Genomic DNA, 13,725 nt, shown 5'->3' with positions numbered 1-13,725 from the left:
TTTCATAGATTTCTATTCACTTTTACTAAAGTTAGAGTGCGAAAACTAAAAGTATTCGGACGCCGGACGACGACGACGACGACGACGCAGACGCCAACGTGATAGCAATATACGACGAAAATTTTTTCAAAATTTGCGGTCGTATAAAAATCATACAAGACTAACAAAGGCCATGCCAAGGCTCCTGATTTGAGAAAGGCGCAAAATTGCGGCGGGGTTAAACATGTTTATGAGATCTCAACCCTCCCCTATACCTCTAGCCAGTGTAGAAAAAAACAAACGCACAACACTACGCATAGTAAAACTCAGTTTAAGAGATGTCTGAGTTCGATTTCAGAATCCATGGAGGACATACTATAAAAAAATCAAAAAATGTATGTTATACTTGTATGTATTTTAAACATAAGATGTCTTCAACTTTTATTATTTAGTACATATTACTAGTCCCATCGAACATTGCTGTTTTTCATGTAACAATAACGCAATGTAACCGTAGCCTCAATAATTATTGTTACATTCGTAATTAATCGGTTCCTTGTCCAAACATGCATTCTGGCATTTAGTCCCCAATGTAACAATAATATTTTTATTATTGTTACATTTCCATGTAACCGTAGCCAGTTCCATGTTTAAAAGTCACTCAAATGTGTTAATATTGATATTTGAAGTGTTATTCGGTCATTACATGTGTTATTCGGATAATAACAGTGTTATTAGGTCATTCGAGGTACCGGTAGTTTTGAGATACCTTGGATGGTTATATTTATGTCGGGCATGGTAGGGTTAGCTGTTTTCTGTTGCATGTATTGATTGTTTTCAAATTCAGTAGCAGTGATTTTGTTTGGTTCTGAGAAAACTGATTGAAACTGCCTGTTGAGTGCGTCAGATTTTTGTTTGGTGTCAGTTATAAGTTTCCCATCATGTTCAACAGAAAAATCTAAAAATTTCTGTCTGACCGAATGATTTTTTGTCTGACAGACAAAACAGACAGACAGAGTTTGGGATACACTGAGAATTATTAGAAACAAGTGCCTGTGACTAAAAATCAGGAAAGGCAGGTGCCCTGAAACAGTATTTATATCCTGCTCCACATGTGCCTCCCATCATGTTGCTCATGGTAAGTACAAATTAGGCAATGCTACTGTGATCTTTACCTTGTTTTTAAGGCTGACATATCATTTACCAGTCAATGTTTATGATCCACACGTGTAGGAAATAAACTGAAGGGCGACAACTTTGCTTGAACTGGTTCCCTGTCAAAGTATGGGTGATCAAACCAGATGAAGACTGACGGATGAAAAGCAAAACCTTCCAGCATCTGCTATGAAATAAATATAATCACTATTATTCTACCATGTAAGATCCTCAAATTAATGAAGTTTAAGAATAAGCTTGATAATTTGTCACTGTGAAAACTGATTAAACTCCCTTGCTTGTGTATTTTCGTCTCTTTGTAAAGTTTATGACATTTTCTTTAAATCTGAAGTTTGGGATAATTTATTGCTCTCTTGCTACAACAAATGCGTATCTCACCTTGATTTTTTTTTATTATACATCAGTTTCTTACCTATTATCAGTAAAATTAAATCACATCAAATATTTAATTGGAACATAATATGAGGCAGACATTACCTGTAAATGGGGACGAAGTCTGTATGAATTATTTTTTTGTAACTTAAATATTTGTTTAAAAAAAAAGAAACGAAAATACAGTAACGTTTCCGATTTTGGTTCTGTTGTTAGGGATTTAGTTGTGACGTTATTTAAATTATGACGTCATATGCAATGTAAACAAAGAAACGCTATCATCAGGTAACGTTTTTTCATATCAAGGAATTATTAAAAATGAAATTGGTATTGCGCGTTCCTTCCTATTTTACACTAGACTGATAAATATATATTTTACTCAAAGTTTCATACAAACGAGACCGGAAAAAGGAAGTACATTGTACATTTCTGCGCTGGTCCGGGATTTCAAAACACGACAAAAAAAATTTGAACGATTTTGAGTTCATTAGTACAATGTAAAATTTCGGCTTCCTCCACCATAATAACAGACTTCCCGGTGTCCTGCAGGCTCCCTTGGGCGGTGTTGGGTGGGGATTGTTCTGGTGGTGGGATAATATTGTAAAGGACACATCTCCATTAATCCTTAGGGAGTGTACATGGATCCGCTGTACCCTTGCAGTCAATCAAGGGGTGCATCTTAATTGGCGGAATCTCAGTACATACATACATACAATAATTATGACATTGCACAATCCTAGGATTAAGTCACTTACTGTGTACAACAGTCAACATACTGTAATGGTGGTCACTTTTTACTTATTAATTATTCTTTTTGTTTGGGGAAATTTCTTAATGTTAGTTATAGCTCCGTAACTCTTTCTCCTGAGACGGGCCATGTAATTATTCTTGTGGGGACTTCCTCTTTCTTGCACATTCCTGACATCCGGCCTGGCCAGGCTCGTCGTCCCTAGGAACTATAAGTATGACGTTGCAGGGCAGTCTGTAGCCTAGGATTTGAAATGAGCAGACGCTCATACTTTGGCTTGCAAATATTCAACCTTTATTAAAACAACAAGTGAAGTATCCACCACCATATTTAATTATTTCTAATATGTATTTTATATTCAGCCATATGTCTTTTCAATAAACATCTTGTTTATATTTATGTATTTGCTTAGTTTGTCAAAACTCTGATCTGTATAGGGTAAATCCCTCTGGGTTGGATATACCTCTTAAAAATGACTTTTTGAAGTTTTCATAAGATCTTAACATGAAAATGTGACAAGAAGATCTGTGCCTATCAGGATTCTGTGTTAAGTTCTTGAGATAAAAAAAGGCTGATTCTTATTTTAAAATTTTGCAAGCCAGAAAATTTGGTACATATGTCATGTATGTTTTGACCTCACAAAACTTATAAAAATTAAAAGTGTTTTACAAAAAATTACCTGTATTTACATGTAAGTTAATTTTTCGTGAAGGTAACATGGAGATATATAATTAAATATTACAAATTTACCTACATGTTAAAGTTCATTCAGTTACAAGTAAATACTTCTATCATGTCTATGTCTATGTTATTTGGTCTCTGGTTGAGATGTCTCTAAGGCAATCATATCGCTACCACATCTTCTTATTTTCATATGAATTGTATAAGTATTATGTTAATTACAAAATATACAATGTACTAATTGAAATTGCACTGGAATACAAATTTGCAGATATATTATTATATTATTATGCACAAGCCAAAAATATTCTTATAGAGGAATTTAATTTAACTTATTTCTAATGGAAAAATTGAAATAGAAATCTGCATTCAGTAATATGTAAATATATAAATATATCACCCATGGGTCACAATGGAAACAAAACGGCTCATTAGAAAAAGAGATAGACTTTATAAAAAATCAAAAAAATCTGGGAATGCATCACTTGCTAAAAAATACAAAGAGGTTAAACACCAGGTGCAGAAAAGTATACGAAAATCATACTGGGAATACATTGAAAGCATCATATTACCACCACAAGATGAAACAAATTTTGGCACTATGAAAAGATTTTGGACCTACATTAAAGTTTGATTAAACATAAAAAAAACCTGATTATAGTGGAATTACTGAAATTAAACAAGATGGCAAACTCCTAACTGATCCACTACAAAAAGCTGTGGCACTTAACGCACAATTCCAGTCTGTATTCACACCAGCATCTAATATTTCCAATACAGAATTTGCCAAACAGTGTAACATGCCACAGAATACTCCTTTTCCACCCATATCAAAATTAATAATAAAAAAAGAAGGTATACAAAAACTTTTACATAATTTAAATCCGAACAAAGCAACAGGACCAGATGAAATTAAACCAAGATTTTTAAAAGAACTTTCACATGAAATTGCACCCATACTTACCATTATCTTTGAGAAGTCAATTAAAACAGGTGTTGTTCCAGATGACTGGAAAACTGCCCATGTCTCTCCTGTATACAAAAAAGGCCAAAAATATAACCCTGAAAACTACCGTCCTATATCACTCCCATGTATTTGTTGCAAACTTTTAGAACACATCGTAGTTAAACACATCATGAAACATGCAGATAATCACAACATTTTATATCCCCTACAGCATGGATTTCGCAGAGGTTGATCCTGCGAAACACAACTACTAGAATTTATAGACGATGTCTCACTTAACATGGAAAACGGTAAACAAACAGATATTTTGGTCATGGATTTTTCTAAAGCATTCAATAAAGTTTCACATTCTTTTCTAACTAATAAGCTTCATCACGGGATACAGGGGGGAATTAAATTACTGGATACAAAATTTTTCTTAGCAATCGCAAACAGGCGTTCTAGAGGGGAAAAAATCTGAGTATGTTGCAGTTGAGTCAGGGGTTCTACAGGGGTCAGTTCTTGGACCAAGTCTCTTCTTGTACTATATTAATGACATTCCAACTGGTTTAACATCTACAGTACGTTCATTTGCAGATGACACAATAGTTTATTTGGCAATAAAATCAAATTCCGATGCATCAACATTAAAAAAAGATCTTGACAAACTGGCATCGTGGGAAACTACTTGGAAAATGGCATTCCACCCAGATAAGTGTAATGTAATTTCAGTCACCAGAAATAAAAAAACCAATCACATTTAACTACACATTACACAATTATTCATTAGAACATGTAACAACAGCAAAATATCTGGGGGTCACCATCAGTTCCAACCTTAAATGGGATGTGCATATTAACAACATATGCAAGAAAGCTAATAGCACACTAGGCTTTCTTAGGAGGAACCTGAACATAAGTTCAACATCCATTAGAGAGCAAGCATATAAGTCCCTAGTAAGACCATCACTAGAGTATGCTTGCTCTGTTTGGGATCCATACTTACAACAAGACATAGATAGCATTGAAAAAGTTCAAAGGAGGGCTGCACATTTTGTTACCAACAAAGACAGAAACACCTCAAGCGTTGGTAACATGTTCCAACATCTTGAATGGCGCAGTCTCTCTGACAGAAGAAAAGACTCCAGATTGGTTATGCTTTACAAAATTGAACACGAAAAGATTGCAATTCCTAAAAATAATAAATTAATTCCACAAAAAAGACAAAAAAGACATTCTAATTCGAACAGCTTCCAAATTCCATCCTGCAAAACACAGTACAGAAAAGAATCCTATTTTCCAAGAACTATTACCGATTGGAACAAACTATCAGATAACATTGTAAATTGCACTTCAGTAGACTCTTTCAAATCTTCAATTTCAAAGCATCAATATTAACTCAATTACAACATCTTACTTTATTATAAAAAAAACATTTTTTTTTTTTAATTCTTCGTATTTTTTTAAAATTGTACATTTTTCAATCTATGTCTTGTTGTAAGTTTCCTCCTATGACATAATCTTCAATTTGTTGAAGGCGGTCACTATATGGTTGAATAGAATAGAATATCTAGGAGTCCAAATGAGAGAGGGGAGTCCTGCACACTGATTAAACAGCTCTCTTTTCATTCAAATAAAGCTGAAATATTATACATAGTAAATGTTTTTGTTCTATTGTAGATGAACCATTAAAGATGTCCCAGTATTATTCATAGTAAATGTTGTTGTTCTATTGTAGATGAACCATTAAAGATGTCCCAGTATAATACATGATTTTGTTCTATTTATAGAGGAACCATTAAAGATGTCCCAGTATTATTCATAGTAAATATTGTTGTTCTATTGTAGATGAACCATTAAAGATGTCTCAGTATAATACATGATTTTGTTCTATTTATAGATGAACCATTAAAGATGTCCCAGTATGATACAGAAAAGTTTTGTCAGCCACCTGACCCAGATTTAATATGTTGTATATGTCAGTGTGTCCTTCAGTCTCCTGTGGAGAGCCCCTGTCGTCATGTCTTCTGTAATGTATGTATAACAACGTGGCTGAACAATCATCGTAACTGTCCAACCTGTCGTAGGAGAGTCAAGAAAAGACAACTCAAACCAGTCCTTCCAATAGTACAAAACATGATAAATCGTTTGCTAATGTTCTGTGATTTTAAAGATAATGGTTGTGCAGAAACAGTAATGTTAGAAATTTATGTTAACCATGTTGAGGGTTGTGGATACAGGAAGCTAAAGTGTCGATTTAATCGCTGTGATAAAATGATACTTAAAAAAGACAAAGACCAACATGAGAACCAAGTCTGTGAATTCAGGGAGAAGTTATGTATTGGTCGTTGTGGACTAATGATTCCTGTTTGTGTGTATGACACACATGATTGCTATGAAGAATTACAAAAGTTCAATCGAGGTATGTTTTTAATTTAAAGTTAAATAATATATATATAGTTATAGGTAATATGGAAGATTTTAATGAAAAGAAAGAAATGTAATTAACAATTTATAAACAATGTACCGGTATGTTTGAAGTACACAGGAACACTCAAATAAAAAAAAGTGAAATCTCAGGCTGTATACATTTGTACATATGAAAGTCCTTGAATATGTGAAGATCGCATATCATATGGATTTCTTGGACCTATAAAAAATATATAGCTAAATCAAAAAGATAAAAAGAGAGAGCCAATCATTAGTTCACTTGACAGTTTAGTTTTTGACTATTGCCACAATAACTTCACTGGCAAAGTAAATGTGTATGCACCACTAAATGAGAACAAAAAAAAGTCTTGAAAAATAAAAACTCAAAAGACAATTTTTTAATCTTACCTGCTTACCAATCCACTTAATTTGCAATTGGTCCTCACTAATTTAGGAATCCACAATATTGTATAGTCTCATTTCACTTTTTGAAGATTCTTTATTTATACATGTATACATTTGTACATGTATATGCATAGCTGGGTTGCTGTCTCAATGACAAATACTAAACATAACCTTTAACTTATACAGTGATATGATTACTAAGTCCCTTTGATTGCAGTTGAACTTATTACAAAAAAAATATGCATGCAGTTATTATTTCAATTGCTGTTCAATGGACAGAAATGTGATTTCAAGAAATGCTGAAGACAAATAAAATAATGCTATCAAACATTAAAATCAACTTTTTTTGGCAAAAACCTGTCCCAATCAATTTTTGCAATAATAAAAACATTAGCACACTTTTCTGAATAGATATGAAAATAAGAAGATGTGGTATGATTGCCAATGAGACAACTATCAACCAAAGTTCAAATGAAGTAGATGAGAAAAAAAAAATCCCAAAAGGTGTTAAGGTTAATAACATAGTAAAACAAGAATTTTTTATGTCATTATTGTAAATATTCTTATGCTTAATTTTGCAGAGAAAAGTGAATTAGTAGACAAACTACAGGAAAAAGTTAAAGAACTAAATGCTTTGACACAAAAACTACAGAAAGAAGTTGATAGATTAAAGCAACAGTTAGCTCGTAACAGATGGAATCTTCCAGATGCTTGGGGAACCAGTTGGGATCCCTCTGATAGTGATTACAATGATTCTATGTATAATTACCTGTCAGGAAGTTCTTACAGTGACGATCAAGATAGTCATTTCTCCCAGCCTGATTTAGTACTGACAGCAACTAGTCATCCTACTGCTACAAATACTACTACCACTACAACAACATCATCAAGTGCAGACAATGGAGGATTTAGAGAATATGTTATTTATCCTAGTCGTAGACCGACAACACCTGTCATTCAAGCTCCATGGCCACGTTATGAAACAAGATCATCAAGATATGTGTATGATATACGCTCACCAAGTCCTACCCGTAATCATGGTAATGTTACAGATGCTAATTCAGGTACTGATCAAGCATTAGATTTGAGCCACCACACACACCAAGAACATTTACCAATGGGAGAGGGAATATTCCATCGTTTATCTGCTGGAATTTCAGACACTGCTCCTAGTACAAATATAAATTTAAACAATATCATGGAATACATTCCAACTCCAATCAACAATAACCAAATTAACACAGGAAGTAGCACTGCTACGGATAGTAATACTAGCCTAAATCTTAATGAGGGCGATCATGAGAGCCAAGACGAAAGTCACAATAATGATGATTTAAGTCACCATAGTGATCACACTGTTTACAGTCTCTCTGACAGTGATTCAGATCATACACCAACTCGCTGGTGGAGATCAAGTCGATCAAGCATGTCACATCATTCTGATCATCAGTCAGATATACAGAGGTCTAGCAGGTCTCGTTCACATTCATTTGACTCAAATAGATCTGGATCACATGGTTCGCACAGAAGTAGATCATTGTCATATGACTCAGATGAAAGCCGTTTTTGGTCACGCTATGATTCACACAATAGATCACGATCTGTCCTGTCAGAAAGAAGTGGATCATATGACTTTCACAGAAGGTCAAGGTCTTACAATTATTCAAGAAGTAGGTCAAGATCATTTGATTCATATAGGAGTAGATCAAGATCATATGATAATTTACGTAGACCACATGTAAGAAGGAGGTGGGCATCTTCAAGATCTTCACAGTCAGGTGTACATTACAGAACTTGGTCAAGAAGAAGGTCAATGTCAATAGACAGACTATCAAGAAGTAGATCAATGTCAATAGACATACTATCAAGAAGTAGGTCAAGGTCAATAGACAGAATATCAAGAAGTAGATCAAGATCAAGAAGTAGGTCAAGGTCAATAGAGAGACTATCAAGAAGTAGGTCAAGGTCATTAGATCATATAAGGAGTATATCACATTCAGATGAATCCCTCTCAAGTAGTTCTACATTGCGTTCATATATGAGTAGATCCGGTTCAAGAAGCAGCAGATCCTGTACACCAGATTCTGACAGGAGTGAAACACCTGTAGATGAAACACATGATGATGGGCATATATCAGAATCCAGTCCAACGCATGAAAATGACCATGAAAATCTAAACCAATTAAATGAAAATGAAACAGCTGGAAATTCTAGACATTTAAATATTACAACAGATATTGATAGTACAGAAACAGATAGTGATGCAGGGTACAATTTCAAGAGAAGAAGGTCGAAAAACAGTAACTATAGTGATAGTGGAATAGGGACTGAATCATCTAATACAGATCTATCTAAAAACCAAAATTCTGATACTAGAGACAGTAATTTAAATAATGGTGCAAGTTCTGATGATAGGAAGCGTAAAACTAGTGTTATTGACTGTGATATTGATTCAAAGAAGATGCGTAACCAGGATAATAACAACGGAGAACTATCTGATTCAGATACATCATGGGTGCCTTCAGCTAATGACAGACAGACAGATGACACTATATCAGATGAAGCCAGCAGTGGAAGCAGCTATGAAGTAGAAGTTCCTAAAACTGTATTAGAACTAATTGATGAAGTTGATTCTGAAGGAACAGACGACACTTGGTCTCCTAATTAGAAAGTTTTTACTATTGGTACAAGTTTAGCTTTTATTATATTGATGATTGATGTACGTGTTTGCCTAATAAGAAGGAGTAGGACATTAGAAATGAAATTTTTTTTTTTTTTAAATTATTTTTGAAAAGTTCAGTTATTTACTTAAACAATGTTAAAAATGCACAACATAGCTATTTTACAACCTTTTTGAGTTGGATGTTCATACTTTTTCATCTTATTGCCCCTACTCATTTCTTCTATTGTTTTAGAAGCATAATTAGTTTTGACTTTTTCGTGGTATTAAGTCTACTTTTGTTATTGTAGAGAGATTCTAAATGTGTGTATGATAGATATATCCAACATTTATCACCACATGACTAGATTGTGACATGTAAAGAAGTTCAAAGGGGTAATTTCTTTTGGATACATTTCAATTCAGGAACATTTTTATGAAAATCATTTTAATTGTTATTATAATTCACAGTATCAAGTTAATTCATGTATGTACTTTTAGTTTAAAACAGTTATATTGTGAATGAGCAAGTCACAAATTTAAAAAAATTACTCAAAAATGCAATTTTGATTGATAATTATCTTTTTAAACATGTTAAATATTAAATTGAAAAAATAGAAAAAAAATAAGGAGGCAATCTATATATACTAAAGCTAATTATTTAATGGAAGTCTTTTCATTTCTGTCACTGATGTCCTATTTATAACTTTCTTCAAAATGTCTCTATTAAGACTAAATTCTAGTGCTAAATATTGTTTTGACATGTTAGTCATGTTAGTTAAATTATTGAAAATCTTTTGAATTCATCCAAATAAGAAATTTTAAAAAGTAAGGTCACACAGTCACATATATTACTGTTTTATGCTGTAATGTGGTACCTACTGATTTGGTTTTCAAATAAAGAATAAGAGAGGATCCTTGTATATTGTACTGTGTGCAGTACTTAGTATAAATTATTCATTTACTATTTTTGTTATTTTTTGTTGGATAGTAAAAGAAATTTAAAATTATAAAAAAACACCTTCTAACATGTCTAACTGAATAAAAATCTTAAAAGATAGAATAACAGATTGTGTGACAAGAAAATGCACATGATGCAGTATCTGGTGGTTAGAATACCCATGGAGTATAAGTTGTTCTTGTTCATGTTTGTTTTATATTCTGTAAGTTGAAACCAAACTTTGAAAGTAAAATCTTTTCGCTAGGAAAACTTTATGAATGAATTGATCTTCTTATACGCTTTCAACAAGGGAAATGAAATGGGTTGATATATCGTGTAAAAGTAGCCAAATAACTGTTTTTAATTGTCTTTCCCAGAATTTTTCAGATTTCTTTGACTCATAATAAATAATTCTGTATCCTATATATTTAGAAATGTTTCCGATATGTATCCTTTATATGAGGGTTGTGATTTTTTAAATTTTTCTTCTCAGTTTTATATTTTAGATTATAAAGTAGGATAATATGAAAGCTTTCTTTTATTTATGAGTATTATGAATATCAAGGTCTGGTCATTAAATTTAAGCGTGCTTTGCTTTCAATTTAAATGTATTAAAATTGTGATTTAAAATGCTTTGTCACACTCTTTATTAGATTCTTTAAGTTGTCAGTCAAGATATTAAAAAAATGTTTTAATTAGCATACTTTATGTAGTCAACTTCATGTGTATTCGAGAAATAAGTGGCCAATGAATTTAAATTATATGCTTTCAGTAAAAGTGTCACATTTCAATTTTGCCAATAAAGACATGTTTTTCTTTATCATTTCACTGATAGTAAAAGGTCTCATTCTTGAGAAGTCATAAGCCTCAGGGGCGGATCCAGCCATTTAGAAAAGGAGGGGGGGTCCAACCCCCGGAGTCCTCCACCTGAATATGCTGCTGAAACCTGAGTTCAGTGAAAAACTACCACTGTTGATATGTGAATGTTAAAAAACAGGTTCAAGAAATAAAGCATGTGTTTGTTATTTATCATGTATTATGAAAATTGTTTCTGCAAGGTATAATAGAATAATAAATTAATTTCTTTGAAATGATATTTTTTTACATAAGGTCTATAGATCTGGTTACAATTTTTTTTTATTATTACCGTAGAAGCTACATGTATGTCATATCATAATTTTCGACTGAAGTCAGCCAAATTCTTAGGAATGATATAGGGGTCACTGGGCTAAAGGGTAATATACTGGTAGTTTTATGATTATAAAGATTTTATTATCAGCTCCCTTAAATAAGAATAACATTAATGAAACTGACTGTTACAAAGCCATTACTAAGATAAGGTGTCATTCAATCGACATTCTTTTCTACAATGCAATTTAATTTTAAGTTGTAAAATCAAATTTTAAACCTGCCTTCCCTAAATTTGCACCAGGTCATTTATTGACTGTTAATTGCTTTTCTGTCCATAAATGAAAGACACTGGCAGGGGCGGATCCAGCCATTTTAAAAAGGGGGCTTCCCAACCCAGAACAAAGGGGAGGGGGGTTTAACTATATGTCCACATTCAAATGCATTGATCGTCAAAAAATAGTGGGGTTCTGACCCCTGGACCCCCCTGGATCCGCCACTGACTGGGCATCATTTTATTCTGCCTATTATATATCAAGATCATGATTGAATGGATGAATTAGTTTGCAACAGAATAATATTGATTACCGGGTATGTGGGACATAGTAAATTGCAGCCATTTCATATCATAAAAAAATTCATTGTTCAGCCAGATTACAAACACAAATAGTGGTATATTACCACAGCCAAATAAAATTAATAAAGAAAAATTAACTTAGTATATATAGTTGAAGTTTGAATTTACAAACATTTGCCAAAACTGAAAAAAGGAATTTTAATTTATTGAGGAAAGTTGTAACTGTTAAAAAAGAAGTTTTCCTTTTAAATTTTATTAAACAAAATATGATTTCAAGAACTTTTTCAATTGAATACATTTGAATAATTAGAGTTTATCAATGTAATATATTATTGTTATTATTATTCATTGAAATATTAAAATCATCTTGATTACACTGTATTTTTATGAATTTCTGTTGTAAACCTGCATTACTACTGTGACCTTTAGTTGCTTACATGCCAGTTATTCTGACCCTGTTGGAAATTATCTCCTTATTGTCTTGCATTGAGTCATTGACGGCTTCAAAAAGCTAGACATAGGTATGCTGTGTCTGGCGTTGGCGGCTGATCAAAAATGTATTAGTTTTTGATTAGGTCTCGTTAATGGTGAACCACTATAGGTAGGTTAGTGATATTTGGTTTGCAGTTTTATAAGAATTGGCACATCTCATTTCCATGAAGATTATTTAGCCCCTCCCCCTCAATCATGGTCTATTGACTTTGAAACTTTTGCTTAGTTTACATGTATTAGTTTGTGGTTATGTCAGTTTAAGGGGAATCACCAGTGGTTGTCAATCATTTTTGGTATACTATTGTATAAGCTTTGGCAGATCTCATTTCCTTGGATATTATTTGTCCCTTCCCCATCCCTCAGGGGTACCTTCAGTCATGTTTCATTGAATTTGAATATTTGCATTATCAAAAATAAAAAAGAAGAGTTAATATTTGTGACACCATGATAACCCTGACAGCACCTTAATAGGAAAGAATGGGCCTATCTTTATAGAAAAGAAAGGTCCATCAAGTGCTGAGCCTTTATTTGAAAGAAATTGCCTTTCAAGCACTGTACCTTTATGGGAAAGAATAGGCCTATTTTAAAAGTACTGTACCTTCATTGGAATTAACGAGGCCATCAAGCACTGTACAATTTTTGGAAAGAACGAGCCAATCAATCACTGTACTTTTATAGGAAAAACATGTGACAATCAATAGATACAGGTATTAGAAGATGTGGGATGAGTGCCAATGAGACAACTCTCCATCCACGTCACAATCTATAAAAGTAAACTATTAAGTCATCAAGCACTGTACCTTTTAGGAAAGAATAGGCCCATCAAGCACTGTACTTTTATTGGTATGGATGGTCCAACCAAGCGTCATACATTTGTAGGAAATAATGGGCCCATCAAACACTTTACCTGTATTTGACAAAATTGGCCCATCAAGTACTGTACCTGTTATTTGAAAGAATGGTCCATCAAACACTTTATTTTTATTGGAAAGAATGGGCCCATCTAGCACTGTACCTTTATTTGAAATAATTGGCCCATCAAGCACTGAACCTTTATAGGAAAGAATAGGCCCATCAAGTACTGCACTTTTATTTGAAAGAATTGGCCCATCAAACACTGTACCATGTGAAAGAATAGGCTCTTGAAACACCAAACCTTTATAGGGAAGAATCAAGCATTGTGCCATTATTT

General features: G+C 33.1%; 2 protein-coding genes across 2 annotated transcripts in view; one reads left to right on the top strand and one right to left on the bottom strand.

Moving 5' to 3' along the window:
• Positions 1–1,251, bottom strand: part of LOC139489652 (transducin beta-like protein 3) — a 47,985-nt gene extending 46,734 nt beyond the window's left edge. Inside the window, exon 1 of the mRNA XM_071276287.1 lies at positions 1,155–1,251. Within this exon, the coding sequence (XP_071132388.1) occupies positions 1,155–1,174 (20 nt within the window). The 5' untranslated portion in view covers positions 1,175–1,251. The remainder of the gene's footprint in view (positions 1–1,154) is intronic.
• Positions 1,243–12,415, top strand: LOC139489633 (dentin sialophosphoprotein-like). The gene is made up of 3 exons (XM_071276257.1): positions 1,243–1,356; positions 5,803–6,324; positions 7,319–12,415. Exons 2-3 carry the CDS (start codon positions 5,817–5,819, stop codon positions 9,403–9,405), a joined length of 2,595 nt encoding a protein of 864 aa, XP_071132358.1. The 5' UTR covers positions 1,243–1,356; positions 5,803–5,816; the 3' UTR covers positions 9,406–12,415.
• Positions 12,416–13,725: the final 1,310 nt, after the last annotated feature.

The sequence above is a fragment of the Mytilus edulis genome, chromosome 9 (genome assembly GCF_963676685.1).
Source record: "Mytilus edulis chromosome 9, xbMytEdul2.2, whole genome shotgun sequence".
In the NCBI taxonomy this organism is placed as follows: Eukaryota; Metazoa; Mollusca; class Bivalvia; order Mytilida; family Mytilidae; genus Mytilus; species Mytilus edulis.
This window is presented reverse-complemented; position numbering and strand designations above follow the sequence as displayed.